This window comes from Diorhabda carinulata, chromosome 7 (assembly GCF_026250575.1).
Source record: "Diorhabda carinulata isolate Delta chromosome 7, icDioCari1.1, whole genome shotgun sequence".
Classification (NCBI taxonomy): Eukaryota; Metazoa; Arthropoda; class Insecta; order Coleoptera; family Chrysomelidae; genus Diorhabda; species Diorhabda carinulata.
The window spans coordinates 18,535,258-18,563,035 of NC_079466.1; the positions used below are offsets into that span (position 1 = coordinate 18,535,258).

At 30.1% G+C, this 27,778-nt stretch overlaps 1 protein-coding gene across 2 annotated transcripts; it reads left to right on the forward strand.

Moving 5' to 3' along the window:
• The first annotated feature begins 3,059 nt into the window (after positions 1-3,059).
• LOC130896107 (pericentriolar material 1 protein) lies at positions 3,060-27,778 on the forward strand. Of its 2 annotated transcripts, XM_057803898.1 has the most exons (19): positions 3,060-3,828; positions 3,915-4,062; positions 4,920-5,098; positions 6,100-6,298; positions 8,075-8,437; positions 10,333-10,734; positions 12,977-13,103; positions 13,279-13,543; positions 14,333-14,701; positions 16,707-17,107; positions 17,922-18,122; positions 19,119-19,355; positions 20,260-20,470; positions 20,551-20,616; positions 21,607-21,815; positions 23,266-23,410; positions 26,061-26,186; positions 27,117-27,177; positions 27,229-27,778. In XM_057803898.1, exons 1-19 carry the CDS (start codon positions 3,712-3,714, stop codon positions 27,258-27,260), a joined length of 3,858 nt encoding a protein of 1,285 aa, XP_057659881.1. In that variant the 5' UTR covers positions 3,060-3,711; the 3' UTR covers positions 27,261-27,778. The 2 variants fall into 2 exon arrangements, with proteins under 2 accessions (XP_057659881.1, XP_057659880.1); XM_057803897.1 differs by having other exon boundaries at positions 27,117-27,778.

Genomic DNA, 27,778 nt, shown 5'->3' on the forward strand with positions numbered 1-27,778 from the left:
CTTGAAAACTTACTTCAAATTTCATAAATAATTTTGTTTTATTTATATTATGATTGCCAAACCTTTTTCTTACCTAAAACTTTTCTTGACCAACCAACCTCTAAAGCTAGATTTTATTACTTTGCAGCATTTTCTATCATAACTTCATCAGAAAAATCATAAAATAGCAAGAATTTATTTTAAACCAATTGTTTGATTTTTTTCCACTTTGTTGTCTTTAAAGGCTAATTCTAACAAAAGTAGACTGTTAAGTAACATTTTTTTTTATTGATGATTCTGAAAGCTGAAAGTTGAGGGCACTTTATAAGCCTACTAAGAAATCATGAAGTAGCCTGTTTAGATTTTCAATTTAAATTTGAAAATTTAGGTCATCATTCATAATACGTGAATTTTTCTCTTCAGACCACGTTGACCAGGAATGTGACCTGCCATTAAGTTTTGGTGCGTGTTAATAAAAGCACGATGGTCTGGATAATACTCAGGCTGCGGCCCACCACGACGTTGAAGCTGTTCACGATATAGTCGCGCTGCTTAAAGGCCGTTCCCTCGTGCAACTCCGTAAAAATAATGCATTTCTGCATACTGACTTAACGTGTAACTCATCTTCTACACTTCCAAGCAAGCAAAGTCCAAATCAAAATGCGAAACAGTCCAGTAAACGAGCAAAAACGTCAAACAAGTTGGGTGAGCGAAGCGAAGTAGTTTAATCAAACACGCGTGTAGCAGTAAACACAAAGTGAGTACGACTGATTTAACTTGTTTATTATTATTTATTATCACTTATAAATATATTCATTAGAAACATTTAAGATCCGAAAAAATCAACAAAATAGACCGAATAGTCCTAGTGGATGAGATCTTTCTATTACGAAAATGAAGAAGATTTTTTGAAGTTTATAATAAATGAATTGTCAAAATATATTATACAGAAATATATAAAGAATTATAGCGAAGTTAAGGTTGGCATTTTTATGAATTTAATAAACTGGCATATCCGTTGAATATGAAAAATGAACACTTCCAATAACACTAGCAAAGACAATGATTCTAGTTTGGAACAACCTAATCAATTAAAAGCAATAAGATGTAACGCGACAAATTGTACTCTAGAAGAGAAAATAGTTGCTGCTGTGTGGTACCATGAAAGAGTATATACAGGAATGTCTGATGAACAGCTGGAACAAAACTATCTCATTAGATTTAAGAAGCAATTTCCAAAATGCGATACGCTCAGAAAATGGGAATGTCAGTTATTTGGAGATGGTCATTTATCCAGTAAACCAAGAAAAAATAGAAGTACTCTGGGTAGATTAGTTTATGTTCCTTATGTAAAAGAATCTTTAATTCGTTATCCAAATCTTACAGTACAAGCAAGAGCTAATTTGCTTGGTATATCTGTACATACTTTAGCTAAAATTTTCAGAAAAGACTTGAAAAAAGAAGTCTCACTTAATAGAGAAAAGTGTATTGATAATAATGAGGCAGATGTACAAACTGAAATGAGTGTGGATTTAGTAAGAAATGTAGAAAGTAAAGGACAATGACATTCTTTCAAATGAAGAATGCTACGAAATAAAAATTAATAATAAATTGTACATAAGCTAATATTATAGGAGTATCTAGCTGGTACTTGGTCAAACACAAGACAACAATGGATTTACCGTTTGAATATTGATTTCACGGAAACGTTTCTGTGACTGTTTTTTTGATATTGACATTCAATTTGTATGTGTAGTTGTTTTTAATTACACTGTCTAAAATTCTATTCCTTTTTTAATTTGAATTTAACCCAAGAGGATGGATGTGCCTTAATAATGTTTGTTTATTAACCTGGTATTTGATTTTGTGATAGTTGATCATGAGCACATCAGGATCAATTGATTTCAAGGCTTCTATTGAGAAAGTTGGAAAAGGCAAATCAATTTACTGCTGACACATCAAAAAGTTTTGGATGTCATAAATAGTTGACATTGGCCCAAAGATATTTGGGCCAAGTGAGTTCTGTGTATGAGCTGAGTTCAAAAAATTATATAGACTTCTAGAATCATTCTTTCTTTCAGAGGTTGCCAGAGGCTGAACTGTCCAAATTAATATTGATGTGACGGATCATGTTAACTCTCCCTCCCCCTTACTTTGAATTTAAAAGTGTCTGGGAGAGTGTTCCTATTCAAGACAGAACTCTCAATAGTCTAATGGAATATTGAAGCTAATTGAAATACGTCTGCTGAGCAAAAAATCAAGTGATGAAGTGGCACGTCTTGCCAAAATATCGCTAAAGTAAAAGAAGGGCCAATGAAACTTCACGTGCTTTGCAGCAAATTGGTTGATGGTCCAAGAGTTACAAGTGCCACTAGAAACACTATTGGGCTAGAGATTGTCACAAATGCCAAACGAATTAAGCAAAGAGTGAACAACCAGATGAAAACAAGGGACATGCTCTGAGCTGTGAACATATTTCAGCATATGGCTCAGACTGTTCTTTATAATGATATCAAGGCGTACGGAAAGGGAGAAGGATGATTTCTCTGAAGCCGAAGTCCAAGGTGGCTGTTTGCTTGGTTACATTCATCAATGAAGTAAAAATGCTACTTTGTTAAGGACAACAGCTCACCTTCTGATTTGGCTTTGAGAGAAATAGCTCTACTCATACTATTGAGATTTTATATTAAAATTATTATTTATGAACGTAACGTTTTAAAGACAAACTTTAAGCTTTATACCTATATGACCAGTACGACACGATGTCCTTAACATAACCTGTGGAAAAATAAAACATTTTAGAAAAAATTGCACTTGATTATTGCAAGGGATTTATTATGCAGTTCAAGTAATGAAATTTATTAAAATTAGTTCCAGTTATCTAATATGTTATATTTCAGTTGATATAGTTTCATTTGAAAATGTATATTTTGTTCCAATTTCATTTCACCTTATTAATAAATAGCAACATTTTTTTTTCAAGATATAACTAAATGATGATCACATATTACTATGATTATGATTTGAGTACATTTCCAGTGAGAAAAGAGATCTCTTACAATGACAACAACATTTTTATCCTGAAAACATTTCAACCAATGGATTTCCAAATTTATTTTTTTCATAATAGTTCTCAAAATCTTTTTGTTTGTTACACTACATCATAAACATTTGCAACTTTGGAAAGTTTCATGAGCAAAAGCATCAATTCGAACATTTATTAATTCTGAGGTAGCGTTATCAATTACCTTCAAATAAGTTAAATTACGGGCCTTCAATAAAATTCAAATTTACCAGTATTTTATAAAGGATGTCATCTTCTAATTCAGGCCACAGTCTTGTTCAGGCACAGAATTTATAATAGTATTAATTCTGTGGTTCAGGATCAGACTCTCAGTCGACTTCAATTTGGTAAAATGAATAATGTAAATATTGGTGATCTGTGGGTAGGTCCCGCAATCAGTTGGTAGGTGATTTCGAATTATAGTTTCCGAAAAGTCCTTTTCTGAATATCATTAAAGAAATTATAAGTATTCTGACATGATGTAACTTTGTGGTGGAGTTTTTGAGAAATGTGGAGCTGTTATACACCTGGTAATCTTATATGCCACATAACTTGTAGAGAAAGAAGAATATTAGAATCTAACCTATTTTTTATTCAAATGTCAAAGTATAAGGAAGTTTATTTATGATACCATATAAAAAAATAAGCAGATTCATTTGTAGTCAATAATGTCCGAAGAAGATAGGCATGTAAATAAACGAAGTACTGGAACAGTCCCTAAACAACGAAATAATCATTCTCGACCCTTTACCGGCGTTGAAAGATTAAGAAGTTTGTCAAATAGTGTAAGTTTCATTGTAATATCGTTTCAAGATGATAATAAATCAGATTTATGTGAAAATATGTTACTGTGAAATGTTTGTGTTTTTAGTCTAGTGACTGTTATCCATCTCGTGATTCATCTAAAGAATTTAAGATTCGACGAAGTAATCAATTTAATGAGTTAATTGTTGAGTCCACTCTTGAAGATCAAAATTTTTCATCACCACAAATCAGTTATACTGCATTAAACTCAATTGGTGAGTCTTTTTGTAGTTCTTATAATAGATAACTATTAGTTCTTTTAGTCATGTTATGAGAAATTTAATTGGACTACAACTGATGATAGTAGTAAAGTGAATATTTTGCAGAAGAAATTCTCGAGTCTATTTTTTTAACATTTCTAGAATAAGTATTATTGTATTGAATTTTACAAAACAACATCAATTCATGCAAATGTGGAACACATTATTGTGTACAAATCTTATGTGTACAATGGAAAAGTAACCACAATTTAAATATTTTTAACAAAAATTAACAATATTTGGTTTTTTCAAAAAGATCTTTTTTCAATTAATATGACCTATTAAATTTTCCCAAATGTACTACATACAAAAAATAAATTTGCATTAACCATGAAATAAGAAAAACAATATACATTCAATTATAAAAATTAAATTATTATTGAAAAGGAATCAAATACAATCAAGACAAATGATTATGATAAACGGATTAAATCTGCCAGTCTCAAGAACTAAAATAACTACAAAAAGCTTGATTTAATAACCCTACACATATCTTATAGATTTTGAACAAACACATTTTAAAAAATGCTTACAACTTTTAATTGAACAAATTTCAAATCCAAAAATTGAAGAAATCAACCAAATCTATTTATACTTGGAAAGGAGTAGAAAATAAAATTACTAAATACTTAGAAGATATACCTACTAAATCTTACTCTTTAAATCTTATGGTAGCTATTGTGATAGCATTTCTAAAGAGTATAAATATACAGGGTTCTAAATAATTGCAATGCAGGAATATATTAACATCTAATATAACATTTAATAATTTGATGTTAAAAGAAATTGAAACAAAATGAACTCTCATACAGGATCATCACATCCCAGTTCACCGAACTCAAGAAGAAATTCTTCGAGCTCCACTTTAAAATGTGATAATTTAAGGAAGTATCCAAATAAAAAGCAAATAGAAGACAAACTGAACCAAATTCATGAGTATTTAAAAGTGACGAACTCTTTGATGGAGAGTATGAAGAAAACAGATGAGGAGGTAAGTTAATTAAAATATATAACTATTAGAGATTTCTATTATCAGTGGTGTTTGGCCGGTTCATAGAATAAAATGTTTTTATGAAATTAGTTCCAAAACAAAACCTGTTCATTTTTGCTTAGCATGCGAAGATATGGAATGAGTAAAAATGTTGCTTTTGAGTGCATCAATCATTGAACATATTTTAGTTATTAAATTTTCGGGATTTTTGTATAATTCATTTAAGGATGTATTTTTTGTACTAAGGTAATCAATAGCCTATGTGATTCTAGCCATCCCAACCCAAGTATGTATGTTTGTACTAATATGGTTTGTGCCAGGTGTTCTCTTGCGGAAACAATTGTTATTTACAAAGATTATTGACAGTGATTCATATTTTCAACTGAACAGTAGAAATAAAACATGAAAAATAAAAAATACATATTCTACCAGTGGGTAAAATATTATTATTATATATTATCCTTGTTTAGGATACTTTCTTGTTATGACCCTAATTCGCCTGTACAACGGCGCTTCAATCAGCTAGGAATAAAATAGATTTTTAGTAGTCAGTAATTTTGTAATTTTCAAAGAATAAATACATATTAAGTTATTATATTCATTATAGTATTATTAAAATCTGTTTTTCTAAGTGGTCGCTATTCATTTAAAATCCAATCCATCGACATGGTCATTCTAAACTGATATTTGATTATTAAAAAGGGTTAGTAAGAATTCGAGCAGAACAGCTGAATATTGTTCATAAGGCTGCGACAGCGCGCATATCTCGTTTTCCATCAAATCATTAGAATAATACTTCATACTATATTTGTGTATGTAGAATAGATCAACCCATGGACCCTTTTGTGTATCTACGTATGTTTCTCTTGTAAAATAGATCGAAAGATTACAGAATTTTAATGATTGAATAGGCTTTCAAGGTTTTCCATGTTATATAGTCATTGTTTTGGAATTAATATTTTGAATTATTAAATAATATTTTAGCTCAATTTGTAAATCAGATTACAGGTAGTATTGATGATTATTCCATGGAGAGTGCTTTCTCATGTAGAAAAAATGAGGAAAATGCTAATTTGGATAATGCTGGTTATAATTTAGGAATTTTAAAAGAACGCCAACAGATGGGATATCCTCTTCGTAGAAAATCCGAAAACAAGCGATGTTTATCGAGTCACAATCAAAGCAATCTTCTACTAGAAGGTAATAAATACTCATTTAGATTGGAAATATAGAATGAAGTTATTTACAGGTTTTTACCACTTTTCATGTCAAATTTCTAGTATGAATTCCAATTTTTCAGAACTTATATGCTCTAGAACTTCTCTGTGGTTAGTTAAAAAATCTGTTGAATTCTATATTTCCAAATTTATTTTTTGGCTAATCTAACTTCAGTTTGATAATTTTTGAATTATTCAATTTTAATACTGTTAATTTCCATTTCACATCCTGTATAAAGTCCTAAAATAAAAGCTCCCTAAATTGGGAACCTGTCCTTGTTAGATCCGCCCTTTTGATTCACAACATATATTAAAATTTGGATTTGTAATTTTTCCATTTGAATAACTGACTGCTTGCACAAAGAAACGCTTTTGAAATAGTAAAGCATTTGGATTTTACATGGGGGGTCCCATCGGCATAAGTCTAAATTCCAAGTATACATTTTGGATTGAAAATTATGCCCTTGTAATCTCGTCTTCATGCATTTGAATTTGATAGAGTTCGCTAGCAAGGTCAGGAGTGCTAAAGTATTGACTTTATCCCTTCATCATGATATGTTACATTACGAGCACTTTGTATTTTGGGAATATCCTTTAGGAATTTGATTTGATTAAAATTGATAAGCCCAATCAGGTTTAATTAAATTACAGGGACTACCTGTACTGAGGAAAGTGTATATTAATTATTAAAATTATATACTACTACCCCACAGTATGTTAGTAATGCTCATACCTTAAATAGTTTTGTAGATAATTGTGGAATACTTATTTCTCAGTTTTACGATGCAACAATTACAAGTTTTATTGAGACCATAAAAATGAAACAATATCAATTTTGGTACGCGATGTCAGGAAGCACTGTACTAAGCTTAATAATGTGAAAATCATATTCTTAAACCATTTAGTACAAGAATAAATTATTCAAATTAAAAATTAGAACTATTTAGCACTTCAGAGGTTTAACTGGCCAATTACAAATAACATACTTGTATGAAATTCATATAGACTATAAGTAGCTATGTCTTATAGAAGAAGAGAACTTTATGTATAGTAGGTTGGGTAGCAGGCAACTGCCGCCTGGAATATTTAAAGGATAAAAACAGTTTTTCTTCATTTGTCGAGAAACGAGACTTCCTAGAGAAAAGTGTTTCATACTACAAAATTTGTAGATAACGAAAAAATCTAAAACTTCTATTGTATAATTTTTCAACATAACCTCCCTGGTCCCGCTTCCCTGGACTGGATTTTTGGAGTCAAAATAACACTGGGCTTGAGATCGTAAACAAACTGTAGATACGTACCAATGTCTTGAATGTAGTTGAACTGGCAATGCTACTGACCGCATCAATTGAATTTGTAGTCGACTTAAACTACTTAAAACATATATATATAATTCCCAACTGAGAAATGTTTTTGTGTATTGCTATAAATTCAGTAAATAATCATATCATGTCATTCATGTAGCAATTGCAGTCTTACTAAAAGGACGTTACAGTATTTGAAGCAGAAATTGTAGTCTTATAAAAAGGATATCACAGTCTCACAGGCAAATGTGATTTCAAGCTATCAGAAGTAATCAAAAGACTACTCAAAAGTTTTTTTTGTTGACACAAGTCTTTAAATACACTTTTGTCAAAATCTATCTTTATTGATCAGATCATTATTTGTGATGTTAATAAATGTATTTGCTTTAAGTTGATGGTATCATTGTAGTATTAACGAGTGTGTCTTTATGTTATTTGAATAGAATCTTTTTCAGTGTGTAATGATATTCACAGTCCATTAAAAAAAGATACTAGAAACTATATGGAATTTGATACTGTATCTAAAGATAGGTCCGAAAAATTAAAGAAACCATTACAATCTCCACGTACTTCTGTGGTATATAATCAAGATAAAGGATTTCCTAACTCAGATAGTCTACACAACCAAATTATGAATTTGCACACCAGTCATGATGAGAACGAACGTTTGCTTGACACATTGGATAATACAGATTCAGAACTTGCTAAGCAGCATGCTGAACTCCATAAAAAATTAATCGAATTACAGAGCAGAAAGTATCAAATAGATCATTTAGTCGCACAACTGCAAAGCTTTGGAGATAGCTATGACGATACAGGTAAGGCTAATAAATATTCTATTATAAATGTAAATAGTTAAAATCTATCAAGTTCGTATCTAAATTAGTCTTACAAAACCAGCAGGTTTTACAGTTTATCTTTACAATCCTTTACTTTTTATAAACCCCATAGAATAAATTTAGAGTTGTAAGATCTAGACATCATGAGGACACTGTAATGGTCTTCATTTACCAATTCAACTCTCATCTTTATATATTATCAAAATTGAAATTTCTATGCGTTGGGCTTCAGTCAAAGTAGCTACGTTTCATCTGTTAAAAAGTCACCTGATATTTCAATTGGCAAGTAGACAACATGATTTTTATTGATTACTAGCATCTTACTTTTTGAAAATTAATCGCTGTTGTGCTGTTGCGTATTTCTACCTAAAAGATTGATCTGAAACTAAATTGAAAATAGTTCTATTCCACGATTGTTGTTTAAAGTAAATTGTTTGCAAAATAATGAATATATTTCATAATTTAGCCATACTCTGTAAATAATACCAAATAAACCAAATCAGTTATCTGAAATGGGGTTAAAAAATTCTTATTTTGTCAGACTTAGACTAGGCGCTTAGACACAACTTTTAATTGTATTACTATTTAGCTGTTTGTCAAAAGTCTATAGAATCAAATGGGAGGGCGCATACAGCCAATACGACAGTTGTTTGACTAAAAAATCATAAAACCATTTATCTGCTTTTTGATTAAAAACCTGTACAACTATCGCTTGTCGAATCTATGTCCATAGCCTTGTATTCAAATGTGCATAGACACAATTAAATAGGCCATGTCCTATACAGGTCAGTTTTGTTTTGACGAACGAAGTTATTCGGATGCTCTCGAAATGGTGGGAAATGTCTTCATAGATGATGTCGAGTACTTCATTGAATGTATATAGAAGAGATCTTCGCTGTATCTGAAATTATTGAAAAAATATTTAGATGTCAATTTAAATAATGGGCAGACCCATTAGCGAAATGAAACTTCTTCACTCATTCTGTAAAAGCTGTAATATTTTTCAGGATGATTCTTCAAGTTACCATGTAACGTGTGGAATTTCTCATTTAGTAATAAGTTGCTGAAAATTGGATGAAGAGAGTATCTTTGTTTCCTTTTCATCTTCCAAATAAAGGAGAGCACTGGCCATAGCTCCTCAATTAATCATTTTGTACTATTAATTAGAGAGGACTGATCAAGATCTCATTGACTATTAATTATCTGGATGCGCACCCTTCATAATTGAATAGTTGAATTGAGAGAAAATCGATTATGCCCATCGAGTCAATAAATAATTGAGTCGATGGAAAGTTTCATGTATGTGATTCTAAAATGTAAAAAATGTAAATTCACAGCAAGGATTTGATTTCATCCTGCTGGGTTATATTTCACATGGACAATATGTTCCAATGTTTATTGCCAAACATCTTCCATTTGGTGGAGAATCAGTTATGTCACGGGGAATCATTTTTTTGACACACATACATATTTAGTATTGGACTAACTGTATTTAACAGAGGATTTGTACTGTTTGGATAGTTACTGAGTATCTCAATAATGTTGATATAACGTAATTCCTTTGGTTTACTTACAGTCGTCGATTTTGGCGAATGTTGTGAAATGAATGGCTTCCCTCATGGCAGATCTTAACACAGAATGGGTAATCAAAGTTTCTTGACGTCGTGTTCTGTTTTTGATGCAAATTTTAAAATTGTAATTCAACCCACAAAAACCATTTATCTTTATGGTTTTACTATGCCTAGACCTTTATTCAGTTGGATAATAAATTTGAATCATTATTATTGAGTAACTATCATCCAGCGATTCACATCACATACGTATTTTACGTACAAAAATGTTTGTGAACTTATTATTTAATTACCATATTTCAGATAATCAGTATAAAAATATATCTGCTGTGAAAGAGCAATTGAGCAAGTTGAAAGATATGCTGGAAGTTGTTAAGTTGCCAGATAATATATTACAAAATACAAATCACTCTTGTGACAGCAGAAAAATGAGTTGTTATTTATGCTCGGGAAGAGAACTCTTCTGTGAAAAAGATGTGAAAAATCCAAAATTTAATTCTAGAATTCACAATGATAGTAACACGTATATAAACGAAAATGTCACTACTCGCGACACAAAACCCAAGCAACTCAATAATAGTTCAAGAGATAGAGGTAACCACTTAAAAAAAGGGAACATGTTAAGTATAGTTCAGAAAATTGCTCTGCAATCTGAATTGGAATGCAAAAAACGTGAACTCGTGGAAATTATGGCAAAACATAAAGGTAATATTTTTTATGTTTTAATAACTATATCAGTTTTTTAATCTTTCTTATTTGAAGATAATATATTCATTTATAAATATCTGTAGTTCATAATATTGGTTGTAGAGGTGTAGAGACCTAACCAAAGATGTTTAGTTTAGACCTATTAGCTGCAGCAAAACGAGCGTTGTACTAAATAACTTTTAAACTTATATCTCATAACACATTCAGGTTGATCAAACCTTATTTTTCAATAATCTGAAAAACTAAATTATTTTAGTAATCGTTAAGGTACATGGTGAATCAAATAATACGTAGGCACAATAAGAATAATAATATTACACACAAAACACTACTATTTAACTCCGCATCTTACAATGAACGACTCGACAAATTGCGCGCTTGAGCTCTTCCACAAATACAACAGCCCTTGCGCTGTTCGCATAAGGATAGAAATGGTGTACAATATAAATGTATTAAATACTTCTCAACAGTAAATGATAAATCTTGGATTATCTACAAAATAAGTAGATTGCCACATTTAATTTATCTTACATTTTCAAATAAATCAATGTTGTATCACGCATTTTATAATCTGCTAGCATAAAGGTCAATTAGTCACGAATCCATATCTGTGACGCCAACATTGGCGAATTTTGTGAGCGAGCTTAGGTTGTCGGTGGGTGGGCATAATAGCCAGTAGGCCTTTGGAAATACGAGCTTGCATCACCAAGTATATGGAAAAACTGAGGAAGAAGATGGAAGGAATACATTTTCTTATGTGGATGACTGGAGACTACGAAGGTCCCGTATTATCGCAACGCTTTGCGGAAGGGACGTTAGTGTGGTTGCATAACCCAACTGGGAAGAAGGGTAAGTCACCGAAACTCCAAGCCAGATGGCAAATGTCGCCCCTGGTCACGCGCCTGAATGACGTCATCTATCGGATACAGCAAGATTCACAGAGCCCTGCAAGGTAGTGCATGTGAATACTATTAGTTTTGGAGTTAGAAATTTTGGCATTTTGTAATCAGCTTAAGAAATCACCATCCTTCTAGCACTCTCTATTTTGACAGTTAGAGCTGAAAACAGTAATCGAGATTGTTCTAAACGAAAATTCCAGATAAGACGATTACCTATATGACACTGTGTAGTGGCAACTCGATGTCAGGTTATCAGTTAGTCTTGATATGGTGTAAAATTTAAGAAGTTTGGACATTGTTGTCTGTGGTGTAGAGTTTGAGAAGTTGATGCATTGTTGTAAATATTTGTGTGTACGTTGGCGTGGTGTGTGTATGTGTAAAAACGAGAACATTTTAATGTTGCTTCATTTTCTATTTGCTCAGATCTTAATGTATCACCTTCTATTAGAATCCATTATGAGTAATTCATTAAACTAATTAAAACTTGTGCAATATTTATTGGCGAAGGTCATATAGGCATATCAACTTCCGTTAGTTTTTTATCCTTCCAAAAATATATTGTACTGTCTATTAAGCTTTTACGATGACGACACTTTAAATTACCACAAACAATATATATGTATATATATATATATATATATATATATATATATATATATATATATATATATATATATATATATATATATATATATATATATGTTCGCAATTTTTTGTAGTTGTTGGTATTTTAAGGTCTTTTAGATAAACTCTACAAATCTAAATTTTAGAGTTATGGTTTTTAAGAACTGTCTTTGAAAAAGAAGTCTTTTCGGATGAAGTTACTACACCGTCAAAACCATGAAGGCCTGTAAAAAATAATACCTGTTTAATTAATTTTTAATGATATGTAAGGTATTTTTTAATTGATGCTGGATAGTATTCTCTTGACATCGATTTATGACCGTTTTGTTCACAATATACACAAAATCACTCACATTCGGTACCGTTTTTAACATAGTGTATTTGTCCACATTTTATACACTTTTGCAAGATATACTTTTCGTTAAAACTCTCTAAGTACACCATTTTAATGGTTGAAAGGATCGGAATGCCTTTCTTTAGTCCATGTTCCATAATTGATTTCGTTAATTTTTCTTTAGTTTTATTATCAATTGGGTTTTTGTTGAATTTTTACTATTATTATTTGTACTAAGAGTGGAATCATTCGCAAGCTTTTTTATGATATATTATTGTCAATCAGCTAACTCGATACATCTTAGTTTTTAAGCATGCATACCAATTTATTATTTAGTTTAGTTTATTTAGTTAATTAGATTTTTAATTATTAGCATTTTTAGGCAATGCTTCAAATTTAAATCAGGATATTGGTATCGATACAAAATCAGAAATAAGTTCTGCTAATGGTTTCAACGAACCTTGGACATCAATTATATCTCAAGAAAGTGACTCCGAAAGATTTTCCAGGTGAAGTAATGAAAATAATATTCTTTTTTTTAAATTATGTATTATGTGCAAGTAGTATAACGAGCCTCTGAACAATAATCATTAACCCTAAACATATTAATCAAACCAAATTAATCTGCTTCACTCCGTTTGCCAACCTATTTATAGTTTGAAGTAACATTGATATAATTTTTAGTGATGATTGCCAGGACGAAGTTAATAATTATCAAGAGCTCAAACATAATTTTTTATCACTTCCATCTTTAAATTATTCACCATCAAGTATAACAAATTACCAGTCGGAAAATTCTCATCGCAATTGTGAACAGTCAAATGGATTTCAGCCCATAATTGTACCTACTTATGAACCTGAAATAAATTTTAGAAGTAATTCCGTAGGAGAGACAACCTGTTTGAAACGATCTAGTAGGTGTAATGCAGAAGATCCCATTTCAAATCAGGTAGAGACATTATTTTGTATAATTTGTTAATTTATCCCAGTATATACCAGAAACCGTTTATATTACAGAACCGGGAAAAAAGTTACAAGTATAGCGTTGAGAAAAATCTTGAAATAATTACTAAGTTGTATACCACAGCTAGAGGGCTTAATTGACTAAAAAAATTTTAAAAGCTAAATTTTATTAAATTACCCCTACATTTAATCTCAATATTGAAAAGTTTTCCAAAATATTATAATGCTAATAATTCCTGTTTTTTAAATGAATTTAAAATAAATACCGGAAATAAAACTAACTTAGGTGCTCCAATTTCAAAAATTATTTCAGATTGTTTTTGGTTTATTGGATCGGATTTATATGATAAATATTTTTTATAAAATCATTTGTTTGACTGCGAGCCGGTAGAGTGATTCACAATTGAATCTACTGACGTTGTATTTTCGAGAAAAATCATTCAATATTTCGTCGTGGCATATATTTCTTGGAAATAAGCTGCGATCAGTTTCCAAAAACTGAACTTATCTACCTCTTTGGCAGTTTATTATGCCCTTATTGAGTTTAAGCACGGTTCTCCAATTTCAGAAAGATCGTGGCACTTAGGAACGCCTTTATCTACCTACTCCACGTTCAGAATTAGTTAAGTGCTCAATATTTTACAATGCAAAAGAATGCTCAATAACATGCCAATTGAAATCAAATCGATATCATCTTTTTTCGCATTCCACACTAATTTGAGTTAAAGTTAAAAAATAAAAAATTCAAATAATTAAAACTTCATTATTGTTTTAGGTTCAAGAACAGTTACAAATGATAAAAAGTATGTGCGATTCAATGTTAGAACTACAAATTAGTCAGGAACATACTTCTAATGCGCAGCAGCTGAGAAATAATCTGATACCGTCACCGCAGAGACGACAAGCACTACATTCACAACGTTCCAATTCGAATACAGCCAATCCAAGTTCAGAAGCACTGCCACAATCGTTTGCTTCAAACACGGGTAATAATATGAGTAATGACATCGGTAGTTACTACAACTGGCTTACTAATAATACAATTCAAACACAGTCGTTTGTCTTGAATACTTTGAATCAGTGTTATCAGATGCTCTGGTTACAACAAAGGGAACTAGCTACCATGAAAAGTAATTTGTTAATAGTAAGTATTGAATATAGTAAATGTTTATTATTATTAGTTCCTAAATTTTTTAAAAATCAAATCAATAGAAAAATTAGGGAATCATAAAAAGAAGCACGGAAAATATTTCAATTTTTCATGTATCTCTTAGAAAATGGATTCATATTGAATGATCCATTTATTCAACCACACTTTCCAGTCCATTTTCTGGAAAAAATATCATTCACTATTGTTCACTAGGTTGGAATTTATGAAAACATTGGTTAGGTTAGGTTACCTCTACTTTACGGCCTCTCGGAGTTCTCTGATCGAAGTCTGTCACTTTGAAGCTTTTTTTAACAGTACTTTATACCGCTGCCTTTTTATTTGATAATTGATGGATTTCTTCTAGCTATTTGAGCAAGTTTTTCTGCATCAAATAATTCTGGAGATTACTCTTCTACTTGCTGAGTATTAATATATCAGAACAATTGTATTTAGCTATAGAAATTAGCTCATATATCAATAAATGCGTGTTGGAGACAGAAAAGGAAACCACATACTCCACACCATGAACTAGAATATATATAGAAGTGATTTACATTGAAATAGCAACGACAAATATTAATCTGCCGAAATAATTCTTTGAATCCTTTTATAGAAGGGATAAATTCGCTAAAATCTTCTCATTCTGGTTACCACAACTCACAATACCAAAAGCCAATTTTTTATACCTCATATTCAAACGTAAAAATTGAAAGTAATGAACGTAAAACCTAGTATAAGTATGTATAGAAGTACGCACAAACCCGACGAGTCCTTTAAAAAACAATTGCAGCAAACACTAAAATGTAGATGTGCAAAATTCTTACTGAATAATCAATCATAAAAAATATTTACTGTTGTTTGAAGCTACTGGAAAGAGTACCAACAGTTTGGAACTACCTTACAATGCTTTAAATACAATAAATCTGTTAAAAAGCGAGATAATTTTTATGGCAGCATTTGTCAGAAGCAGATTGGCAGGCGGAGCAATTGCAAATCCTATTTAACAGCTTTTTCCACCAAATTATCGAGAAAGGCTGAGAGAGATCTTATTTATTGCGTAATAGTTATGAATTTAGTTCTTTTGTAGATCTTATTACCAAACATATGAAGATTAGAATTCTGATTATGACAAATTTGACTGAGGATTAGATATTTGATAGAAATTATCAATTATTAGTTCAGCACATTTACTAATTTTGTTATATGATTAAAGAGATTTAACAGTCACAAACTGAGTAATTATGAACAAGTATTGGATGTTGGAATTGTTTAAACTATAATTATTGTTATAAATATTGGCATTTGACTTTAGGTTTGTTATTCAAAAGTAAAAAGCTCTTTGAAGAGAAACTTGAACTAAGTTTGAAAAGTTCCGGACCCAAGTTGATTGTGGGTCCCATATGTCCTGGTTCATTTAATATAGCCTAAATTTGATTAGTATTAATATTTGCTAATACAGCTAATCCATAAACATCGCCGAAAAAATATAAACTGGCTTTACCTGTATATATATTTGGGAGATTAAGGAGTGACGTCATGTTTTTCTGATTGGTGTTCAATGTCACGTGATTAAACGCCTTATTTTCTTATCTTCTATTATTTTTGTAGAAAATTTGTTTTTTTTATTTACTAATTATCATGGTTAATCATTAGAAACTCAAAACCATCCGATTTATTCTTAGTGGAAACAAGCCTATTCTCTTATCGCCACTGAACTCCAGACAACTGTTCTATTTAAAACAACTGAAGTTTGGATAAACTTAAATAGATTTTTTTGGTTGATATTTGATTATTTTATACCTTAATTACAAAACAATACTTTTTGTTATACATGTTCTTAATTTATATAATTTTATTTTGAGTGAGTCACTTATTAATTTGTGCATTCAGTCTTCATATGACTACAAAATTTATTATAAATACTTGAGCCACCATTTGTTCTTATTAAGCTTTCTATTGTTGTAACACTATTTTTATTTTTTTTTTATTTTGTTTTTAGCTACAAGAACGATTAAATAGTATGGGACCCTCTGATAAATATTCTCCGCCATCACTTCAAACTAATCCACAGGTTTCACCAAATCGTCGAATGCATCAAACCGAAGTAGATGTCAATAAAATGAATCAACATGGAAGTTTTACAGTTCCTGTGCCTGAGCCATTTGATTGCTCTCTACCAAATATGTCACTTAATTGTCTTAATAACAACAGTCAGTTGTTAGATTCCTGTTTAAACAACATTAATGCAAATCGAGTAAACATGCAACAGAATTCAGCAGCACCTAATATGCCAACTGCAATTGGGCATTCTTTACCAAATCACATTTGGTCAGGACAAGCTCTTAATAACCAAGTGGTTCCCGGAAATAGAGCCAATAACTATTGGGATAATTTTAGAAGGTATTTTTCAGTGATATTTTAATCTCAGTACTTTCCTGAACTCTCCACACACGCTGGTGTGTAGAAATGGGACTCCCTTTTTAACAACAATATTCATGTTCATTCTGAACACACTGTTTATGTTACTACTACACCACCACTCACATCTACGCTTTTACCTTCTCTGAGAACGATAACCTGATTATTGTAATCCGCCTTAGACATTGAAATTGTGAGTAGGCTTAGTGGTAGCATAAACATTGTGTTCTCTACTTTATCACACTTATATTAAAGAGACTTTCACTCTTATTATATACTAGTATATATTTACTCGGATGAAAGATGTTAGAAAAAAAATTTGTACGTTTGTTGAACTTTTTATCTTATTGTTAGTTGATAAACAATGTAACAATGTGTGTTAACAACGATTTTTCGACCTTCCAACTCTATAGCAAGTGATTCATATTCACGAAAAGGATTAATATATACTTTGAGGTGTTTCTACTGAATTTTAGATATAAAAATTTTACTGACGCAGCAATATATTAAATCATATTCAAATTCTGATGGTTTTCCAAATTAGAAAAAAAACCACTTTCTTAGTTACTTTCAGAGACAAATATTGAAACACACTACTTTATCCATTTAAATTTATTGTATTATTATGAAAATAGAAAGTAAACCAATCAGTTTAAAATGTTCGAAACTGTTTTAATCACAAAACCTTTGTTGCTCAAATCCAGTGCAGTGAGATTTTGGGATATGCTTACATAGTTCAAATGATGGTAATATGATAAATTCTTTCTCTAATATCTACTTTCTAATTTTATTTCAGTTATTCTCGACAAAATCTTTTGTCATCCAAAAATAACGAAGTTTTACAAAACCTACCATCAGTCATTGATCGTTCGAATTTTACCAATCAATCTGTCGATCCTTTCACATTCATATCTTTTTCAAAAAGTAATTCTGAACAAGATTCTACAAGTACATTTCAAGAAAATACTCCACACGGAATGGCTACTAAAGAAACTGGGTAAGTGAAAATTATGTTTATTAATTTTTCTAGGACTATAAACAAAATATAATCGCACTATAATAATTAAATATTATGGTTGAAATTATGTTCAACAATGTAAAGTTTACGTCGAAAATTTGATATTCGATCAATAATATAATTAACTTCCCTCATACACTATCTCTATGTTGTATGAGATAACATAAAATCAAATTTATTGTGGTTTGTAAGAATTTTTATTCTAATAAATTTAATAATAATAATTGTCTGATACCGTGATATCACAGATATTTTCATATTCTTTTTTTATTTCAAATAATTGCTTTGATTATATGTGTATTTAAGTAAATAATGTATTTTTTATAGAAATTATTTTTGCTGTTTCAACCTGATATTGACAATTCTTATATAAAATGGGGGCTACTGCGTTTGAATTTTTGCCGATGTAAATTGAGGTCTCTGAAATGTCACATCAAATATCACTGTCTGTGATATGTTTTTTTTGTAAATATTGAAATAGGTATAGTTGCCTCTGCGAAATTTATTATGATTCCCCCCAAAATGTTACTGCCCAGCAATGTACTGTTTACTCAACAGCACTTTTAGGTCAGGACGAAATGATTTATATTTAAACTCTGTTTTCGCCCACTGGTGGGTATTAAGATGGTAGCCCTCATTGTCCAAATTTGGGCTTTTATATATAAAAAGCAGAAATCATCACATTATTTACAGTTACTTTGAAATTTATAATACATTTTTCTGAAATGGCTTAGGATTTTATTTTATAATTAAGAGATTTCTCTTTTTTTTAATATAAGATCATTTTTCTTATTTTTTGATGTTTTAGAATTTGGACTAATCAAAAATATTTCACTTCTTATTTCATAGTTACTGAAATAAATTGGTAGTTTCGTAATAATTGTTTGAAAGACGTTTTTTTGATCATTTTTCAAATAAATTATTTAAATGCTAAAAGTGAAATGTTCAATAAATATGTTTATTATTTCTCCGTAGGGTCCTATCAAGTGAAATTCTGAGTATTAATAATCCAATGAGAAACGACGATATCACAGAATCGCCATCGAGGGATATAATTAATAAAGATGATAGTGATGTATATTTTGGACTACCCAGTCATTTAAATGATGTGTCCGCACAAAATTCAACTATTTCTGCTACTCGCATTTTTCCTAAGTCCAAAGAACCCAATGAAAGAATTGAAAATCTTACCGATGTCTCACATAATTCAAAGTAAGTTGCTTTGAGTAGTTATTTTATACTCATTAATTCAGAGAGGTTTGGGGAAAATGACATTAATTTTCAATTTTTATATATTTTCTTATTTTCTCAAACTACGTTGTCATTTTTGGTCCAGTATTATATTTAAATACTAAGTAGCCAACTACTTCGTATTTCATTTCATATAATTGAAATCGCTTGACCATGAAGTGTCATGAATCTATACTTTTACCAATCCATGGATACTGATAATGTTCAGTCTAATGTCTATGTGGGGGTTGCCACTTCTAGGTAGATTGTGTATACTACTTAATTTTGTTACCAAAGTTACCCCTCATTACAGTATATACAGTACATAAAATATAACGTATGTTGGTAATGGTCAACGTTCACATAAAACAAAGTCGTTGTATGCTAATTAAATATAGAAAAGCAGGAGACAAAATTGCGCATTCCCTTTTTTGTATCATCAGCTAAAAATGTGACCATATCTGTTGAAAAATTATTGAAGATTATCCTAAGAAAAATTTTCACATATTCCATTAAATAACCTTTAGCAATTGAAGAAAGTTTACTAATTACACTCAGATAAGAAACTGGTTACTAGAACTGTGTGTTATAAACAGTTTGGTATGATATGGTTCGATAAACTTCATTTTCATTATGAACTCACTATTCCAGATCTACTCTCTCTACAATATTCAACTCGGTTTGTAAAGTTATTTCATTGGAAAACAAAATAATAACTTTAAATAATTTCATTACATTAATAGTACTATTTCGCAAATCAATCTGGATATTCGAAACCTAATTACAATTTTGTTTTGTATATATATATATATATATATATATATATATATATATATATATATATATATATATATATATATATATATAATTCAATAACCTTTTAAAGCATCACATCCTTGTTCGAAGAAATGCGGGAGAGTATTTATAAAGAAGTGGCAACATTAATATCAGCAAATGAAAATAGACCGGAGTTCCTAATACAGTTATTTAGAGATTTACAAATGGTTGATTCTGATAATGGAAGGTATAATATATTACAGTCTATTGGAAGAAATATAACTTTATCCAGGGTTTTCACACCAACTGTTAATAAAAATGTAAGTAATAAGTATTTTCAGGAAACATTCTATTATAAATTATTGCATAGACCGAGAGGATTTTATTTCAAATTTTTTAGGACCATATAAGTCGAACATTCACATCGCAAGATTTAAAGACATTATCCAGTTCCTCTACTAATACCGTAAGTAAGATATGAGTTTATACTGTATTTCATATTTAGAATAGTTTAGAAATATCTTATCACTAAAATATGGTTGATCTTGACAAATTTGTTAATGTTAAGGAAAAAAATAAATCAACTGCTTTGAAGTTGATTAAAGGGACATTAACTGGAACAACTTACTGGTATTTTCTACCAAAAATTTTAAAAACTAAAATAAGGCAACTTTTTCTGGACACTACTAATCTTGCAGACCATGACAGAATGCGGTGGATTATTCTTTAGGTTATTCGAAAAAAAAAAATAATGACGGCAATAGGTAAATTACATCAAATAAGAGACAAAAATTGATTAAAGAAAGGGCAAAAATCTTAGAGCACAGCACGTATTGTTCAACTCAAGATGTTATTTTTATCAAGAAATGGATGGAGTTCTGGTTAAATTTATGATTAGGACTGTTTTCAATTATTGTAAATAATGTTAAGTGTTTTGAACTTTATTTCTTATAATTAACTATACAAATTAAACAATTGAGAATTGATGAAATTGGAATTTCGTCATTGTTAGTTTAATTTAAACTGATACACTGTTTATGATCACCACACTAACACTCATAATTATACTATCTGCCACGTTTTTCAATATATTTTCCAAACAAAAATTTAGTTAATTTAAATGGAATAATCACATATAAATTATATCCAATTAACTATAAAATAGGGTGTAAACAATAGGTCCTTTGTTTCTATTGTACACTGTTTAAAGTACGACTATACCAACACTTACAAATACAATGTCTGATGCACGTTTCGATAACCCAGTTACCGTCCTCATAGAAGTGTAATTGTGATTGGTGGTGACGTAGTAGCTTAACCGTTTGTTTAATATAAATATCGCCAATGCTGCCAGAAATTCCAACTTAGTTATTTGTCCATAGAACAATTTCTACACTTTCGGGTGTATACAACAATAAATTGCTTGCTTTGATATTAATAATACTTTGGTTTTAAGGAATATGTAACCTATACGGACGTTTGTGAAGGAGTGCAACTTTTCTTAGAAGAATATGAAGACGTTATTATTCAAGATGAATTTGTAACTGCATTAAAACGGTTTATATTTGGTTTAGAATCCTTCAAGTTGTTGATCAATGATCCAAGATTTATGGAACATTTGAATCAGTCACTCATCACCGAATTGGAAAAGTATTATGGAAAACAGTAAGAACTTAAAACAAATATGATCCTAAAGAGTAGAAAAATGAAATTTTTGCATGGCAAATAATTAGTAATTTTTTTGTTCGAATTTAAAAAACATAGTTAATCATTTGTTCATCTAATGGCAAAGTTATTTAACAGTGTTGTAGACTATATAAGAATAAAGTGTCTTCTTTTTAGGTCTCTTTTACTTATCATGTTTTAATAGAAATTACTCTTGATGTTTCGACCATTATGAAAATATAATTTAACATTGATAATCAAATGTCATTAATCTCACAATAAAGTCTGTCTTAACCATACTAAAATGTCTTATGTCCTCCAAGACTTATTCTAATATATTGAAAAAATTGTACATATGGTAAAAAAGATGTTCTACATTTTGATGTTTAAGATCTGTTTTGTTTCTTAAATGGTTATAGTATTTTTCTGTCCTTGTCTTTTGAAATATAATAATGATGCTGCATACACTTATTTCTCTGAAGATAGGTTACACAGAAAAGCATGTAAAATAATATGTCTGATTTTGTTATATAAAACCATGTAAAATGAAATAAACTCTCAATATGCCAGTTCAGTTAAACATAATCTAAGATTGTGAATTTTTTCGTTCGTTCTATGTGATGTATATATGTATGTATATGTAGATATTGGGTATTGTATACACTGCGACCCAAAGGATCTATTGTGTCTCCCTATCTTGCTGCGAAACTGGAGAACCCAGTGTTTACAACTGATCTGTTAATCCCACTTCTTTTAGAAAGTCCAGAATGTGGGATGGCTGTAGCTGCCAAAGATATTCTATTTCATACTTTCCCAGATGTAGTGCTTTGGAGTTCATAGATTGTTCTTACTTAGTACATTCAGCAATTTTCTCGGATTATTTTCCCAAGAGAGTCTTTGCCTTTCTCAATCCCTGTAAGTTGTCCCAATAATTGGTTTTGCTCTTATCTACATTCTTTTCCAATGCTTTTTCTATTTCTTCTAATAATTCTAGGCAATCCCAAACTAGTTTGGATTTTATAATATTTGAGCTTAAAGCTCTGATGGCTGTCTGGTTATCTGGTTCTCCTGTTTGTCTATAGATTGAACTGGACACATTTTTCAATTGCATATATTTCTACTTGCAAAATGCTTGGTATGTTGCCCAGGATTTCAGTTCTATGTGATAAAGAGGTTTTATTTTTTCAATAATTTCAAATTCTACGTTGGTGCTAGTTCTATTCTCGTATTGACATTTGGTAGAAACTCCAAAAACTTTATGGTAAGAACATATCGTTTGGTATGATTCTATCATTATCTACAATTATCAACGAGATCAATCTGTTGTGCTCATTTGATGTAATTTTTTCTAATAACTATCAATTTTTCTAAAATATTGAAGATTTACATATACTTTTTTAAGATGATAATATATGTAAATTATGTTGATAAGAATTATTACTTTTTTTAGGTTGAGTGAAGTTAAAATAGAGCTTTTAGAAACTACAAATGGTATTATCATAGAACATTTAGGAATTACTCGATGTGATGAAAATTTCGTTGATATAAGAAATTCTAATCAAGAAATTTCGAATTCTGTAACAACTACTGCAGGAGTAAGTAATTAAATTCTTGAAAAATTCTAACATTTTGGAAATTATTGTTCCATACCCCACTATTTGTTTCTATATATTTCCACATTAACTACCATCATACAATTTATCTGTTACAGTAACAGTGATATTGAAAGAATTGAAATCATTATGAATAAAATAGAAAAAATTAACTATAAAAGTCCAAAATTATTAATTTGAGAGGAAAATGCTTAAAATTTACAAGTTTCTTTAGATATAATATAGGAAAACTATCATACAATGTTCGCTTTTCAGTTGCTATTTTTATCTACTTTAGTATCTTAACATTTTCTAAAGAAAACTTTCCTGAAAAAAAATAAATGTTTCATAATCATCTCTCCCTCCAGCTTCAACCTCCAAGTAAGTAATTTCGTATTTTCCAAATAACTGTTTTTGTTAGACCAAATTATGGTGACATTTTGGTATTAGTACTGACTTAATAAATGATCTCTTCTGGTTCAGTATTGCTTTGTTGTGAAAAACGATTCCGCGATGGTATACAAGTATGTAAAAAAATAAGGTATTGGTATTTTTTTTCTAAACTTGAATAATAAAGAAGATTTCCTACAAATATCTGCTCATGTTTGTTAATTTCTAAAGTATTTTAAAAATAAAGGTACTTTCCCATGTACCCTTCCAAAACTGAATAATAAGGAAGTTGAATCCTTTTGATAAATGAATCGAAAACCATTTTTTTCTATACATCTACCAAATGAACAAAAGTATGCACCGTGAGTTTTTATTATTAATATCATCATCTCTTCGGAGCGTTTTTTTAAATTGCTCATTCTTTTTTATAAAAATATTTGTATTCATTCTTCTTCTTCTATATTTTCTATAGGCAATTCTGTTTCTTTCTTTTGTGGTGCTTTTAAGTTATATTATCGCTCCATCTTTTCCAGGGTCGACAGACACTTCTCCTCCCGTCCTTGTCTCTTGCGATCTTTACTACCATATCATATGTCTTTCTACTTATATGGTTGTTCCATTCTTTTTTTCTATTCAAGTGTGTTCCCCGTGATTCTCCTCAGTATTCTCATCTCAGCTGTTTCCAATTCTTTGTGTTTTGGATGTATCTGGTCGCGTTTCTGCTGTGTATATCATTATTGGTCTTACAACAACTTTGTAAATTGTAGTCTTGGTTTCCGTTCTAATATGTTTGTTTCTCCATATTGTATTATTGAGGCATTCTGCTGCTCTATTGGCTTTCTGTATTTGTTTTTTTACTTTTGATTCTACATCTCCATAGTTGGATAGTGTGAGGCCTAAGTAGTTAGTTTCCATAATCTGTTCAATGTTGGTACCATCAATTTCTCTCTTACATTTAATAGGTTCTTTTCTAATGATCAGTGTTTTTGTTTTTTTGGATGAAATTACCATGTTTAGCTTCTTTGCTACTATGTTAAACTTGTGGACCAATCTTTGTAGGTCATCTTCACTTTCTGCTATGAGAATAGCATCATCTGCATAGCAGAGGATTTTTATTTCTCTATAGCCTTTCCTCTTTTTCTTTTAATCTACAATGTCAAAGATTTTTGTCAAGTCAATTAAGCAAATGAACGCCGGTCGATTATATTCTAGAGCTTTCTCTGTGATTTGTCTAGTTACAAATACTGCGTCTGTACATGATCTCCCACTTCTAAAACCTTGTTGTTCGTCCTCAAAAGATATTCTTTGATTTATTAGTTGGATTAAAATTTTGGTTGTCATTTTTAGAGTGGTGTTTAAAAGATTTATTCCTCTATAATTTTCCAGTTCTTTTCTGTCACCTTTTTTGAACAGTTGAATTAGTATACTTGTTTTCCATTCTTCAGGTACTTTTTTCAAAATTTCATTTGCTAATCCATCACTGCCTGTAGCTTTTCGGTTTTTTAGTTTTCTCTGAGCTTCCTCCACTTCCTTTGTACTTATTCTGGTTTCTTCATCAGTTGTGATTTCTGGTGTTTCCGGTTCTTCTGTTGTGGGTTGGTTTTGTGAGTACAATCTATCCAGGTTTTTATTCCTATATGTTTTACTTCTACTATTTCTTCCATTTCTTGCCTCTGTCCTCTTATAAATCCCCACATTTCCTTTTGTAATCCGGAGAAGTCATGTTCTATATCTTTTGAGAAGCGTGCCCAGTGGTTATTTATAGTCATATATTCCAGGTACGCTTTTTTCTTTTCTTTACATTGTTCTATTATTTCCCTACAGAAACATGGTGTTTTCTTTTTGAGTTCTTTATTTTTGTCCACTGTTTTCTCGCCGAGAGATTCCTTTGCGGCTTTTAGAATGTTAGTTTTTATTTTTAGCCAGCTATTATCTATTCCTTCATCATCCGTGATTCGATTGCTCTCGATTGTTTCCTAAAGTCTGCTTTCATATAGGTACTTTGTTGAATTATCTTGTAGGCTTTCAACTCGTATTTTTGTGATATATTGTGATGTGTTCTTATTGTAAATTGATTTTAACATTCTTATTTTTACCATGATTAATTTGTGGTCACTCCCTACTTCTGCCGAAGTTAGTGCTCTTACGTCTAAAATTTTCGATGGGTGTATTTCTCTATTAGTTAGTATATAATCAATCATGGATCAATGTCCTCTTGTGTTTTCAGAGGTATTTGTATTAATTCTATGCTATATTTTTAAAGCCTGTTGAGGATGGTGATCTTGCAGAAGCTGATCAAAGTCGACTTATTAACGAAGATATTGCAGAAGAAGGTGCTGTTGGTGGCATTTTAGATCCCACTACATATACAACAATGAATGCTTTTGAAGTAAGTATACAATTTGATAGACATACATTCACTTACTATATCCCAAAATACTTCTGCAATCATTAATAGTATTTACTCATTTTTAATTTTGGAATAAATAAGTAAAAAATTTAGAAACAAGAGGTTAATTTTTAGTATATTCAATACCAATAAATCTTTCATTTTTTAACTAGTTGCAATAAATATCATATCCTCATTCCGCTTACCAAGTGCCTTAATAGACAATTTGTTTAAAATCCAAAAGCAAAAACCAAAAATTTGTCATATTTAGCTGTAGAAGTTACATAGAATAATATGGCCATTAAAAGCTCAAATTTAAAACTTTTTGAGAAGTCAATGTGAACCTATATGCAGAATATTTAGTCATCATTAATGTCAGATAAAGTTTCATAAATTACGAGATCCGTTTAATACATTGTATGACTCCTGTCTCTGTTTCGATAAAATATTTTGAAAAAAAAATCTATTTTGTCGATATGAACAATTTTGTAGTGGTCATCATCCCTTTAGTTGATGTTCATTACACAAACATTCTCTTTGATAATTCACTTTTTTTGATACTATCTAAGTAAAAATATTTATATTCAAGATTCTATATTTCATTTAAATGAAAATTTTTATTTTTGTACTGAAGTTTATATGAAAATACCCGAGTTAAAGTGGAAAAATAACATGTATTTTTATTACTTTAAAATATGAACAATAAGCAACTTAATATCCATTCTCTATCCTATCTTACATTACCTGTTTCACTAATTGATGAATATAAAGGGATCAAATTTTTAACGTACCATATTTGGTCATTCATTGCAGAACTCTTTTAAAATTGCATTAAAAATTCTAGAATGTCAATGAATAATCATTCATTATACCATAAACTTTTTGTCCTTCTATGCATGTAAAATATATTAACCAATGTGTTTATTACAGGTAGCAAATTTATCAGTATCGGTAGATCTCCCCAGATCTCAATCAACAACTCCAACTAAAGGTATGTGTGTTATAACTCTATATGATCCATTTTTAACTCCATTATTTTCAGATCAACCAAGTGTCAATTCTGAACAATTATAATGATAAGTGCATTTTACAAAGAAAAAATATTCGATACATATGTATCACTAGATTATTTTGAATCTATTCACACCTGGAATATAAATATAATTTGGTGTAGAAAGTACCAGAATCAATAATTCTCTACACTTTTAGGGCATCTCGAAGACATATTTTGTTTGGCTTCCTGAATCTATAATCTATTATGGTTAATACTGATTTTATTTTGGGTTAAGGAACCCTGAGATATTTTTAAGCATATACAATATTAACACTGTCATTTTTATTTATTTTAAAATGTTTTAAATTCGTTATTTAATATAAACTATTTCATACTGTACAAATAATGAATTATTTCTACAGCTAATGTTTCTCATGATTATTTTTTATTTCAGCTAACAAAAAGTTTTTTTATATTCGTTGTTATGTTATACATTAGTTTTATGAAAAAGAAATAGTAATAAACTATAATTTATTCCATATTTGTATTGTGTTCTATTTTTATTGTTGCTGAATAAATGGTGATCTTAGTAAATGTC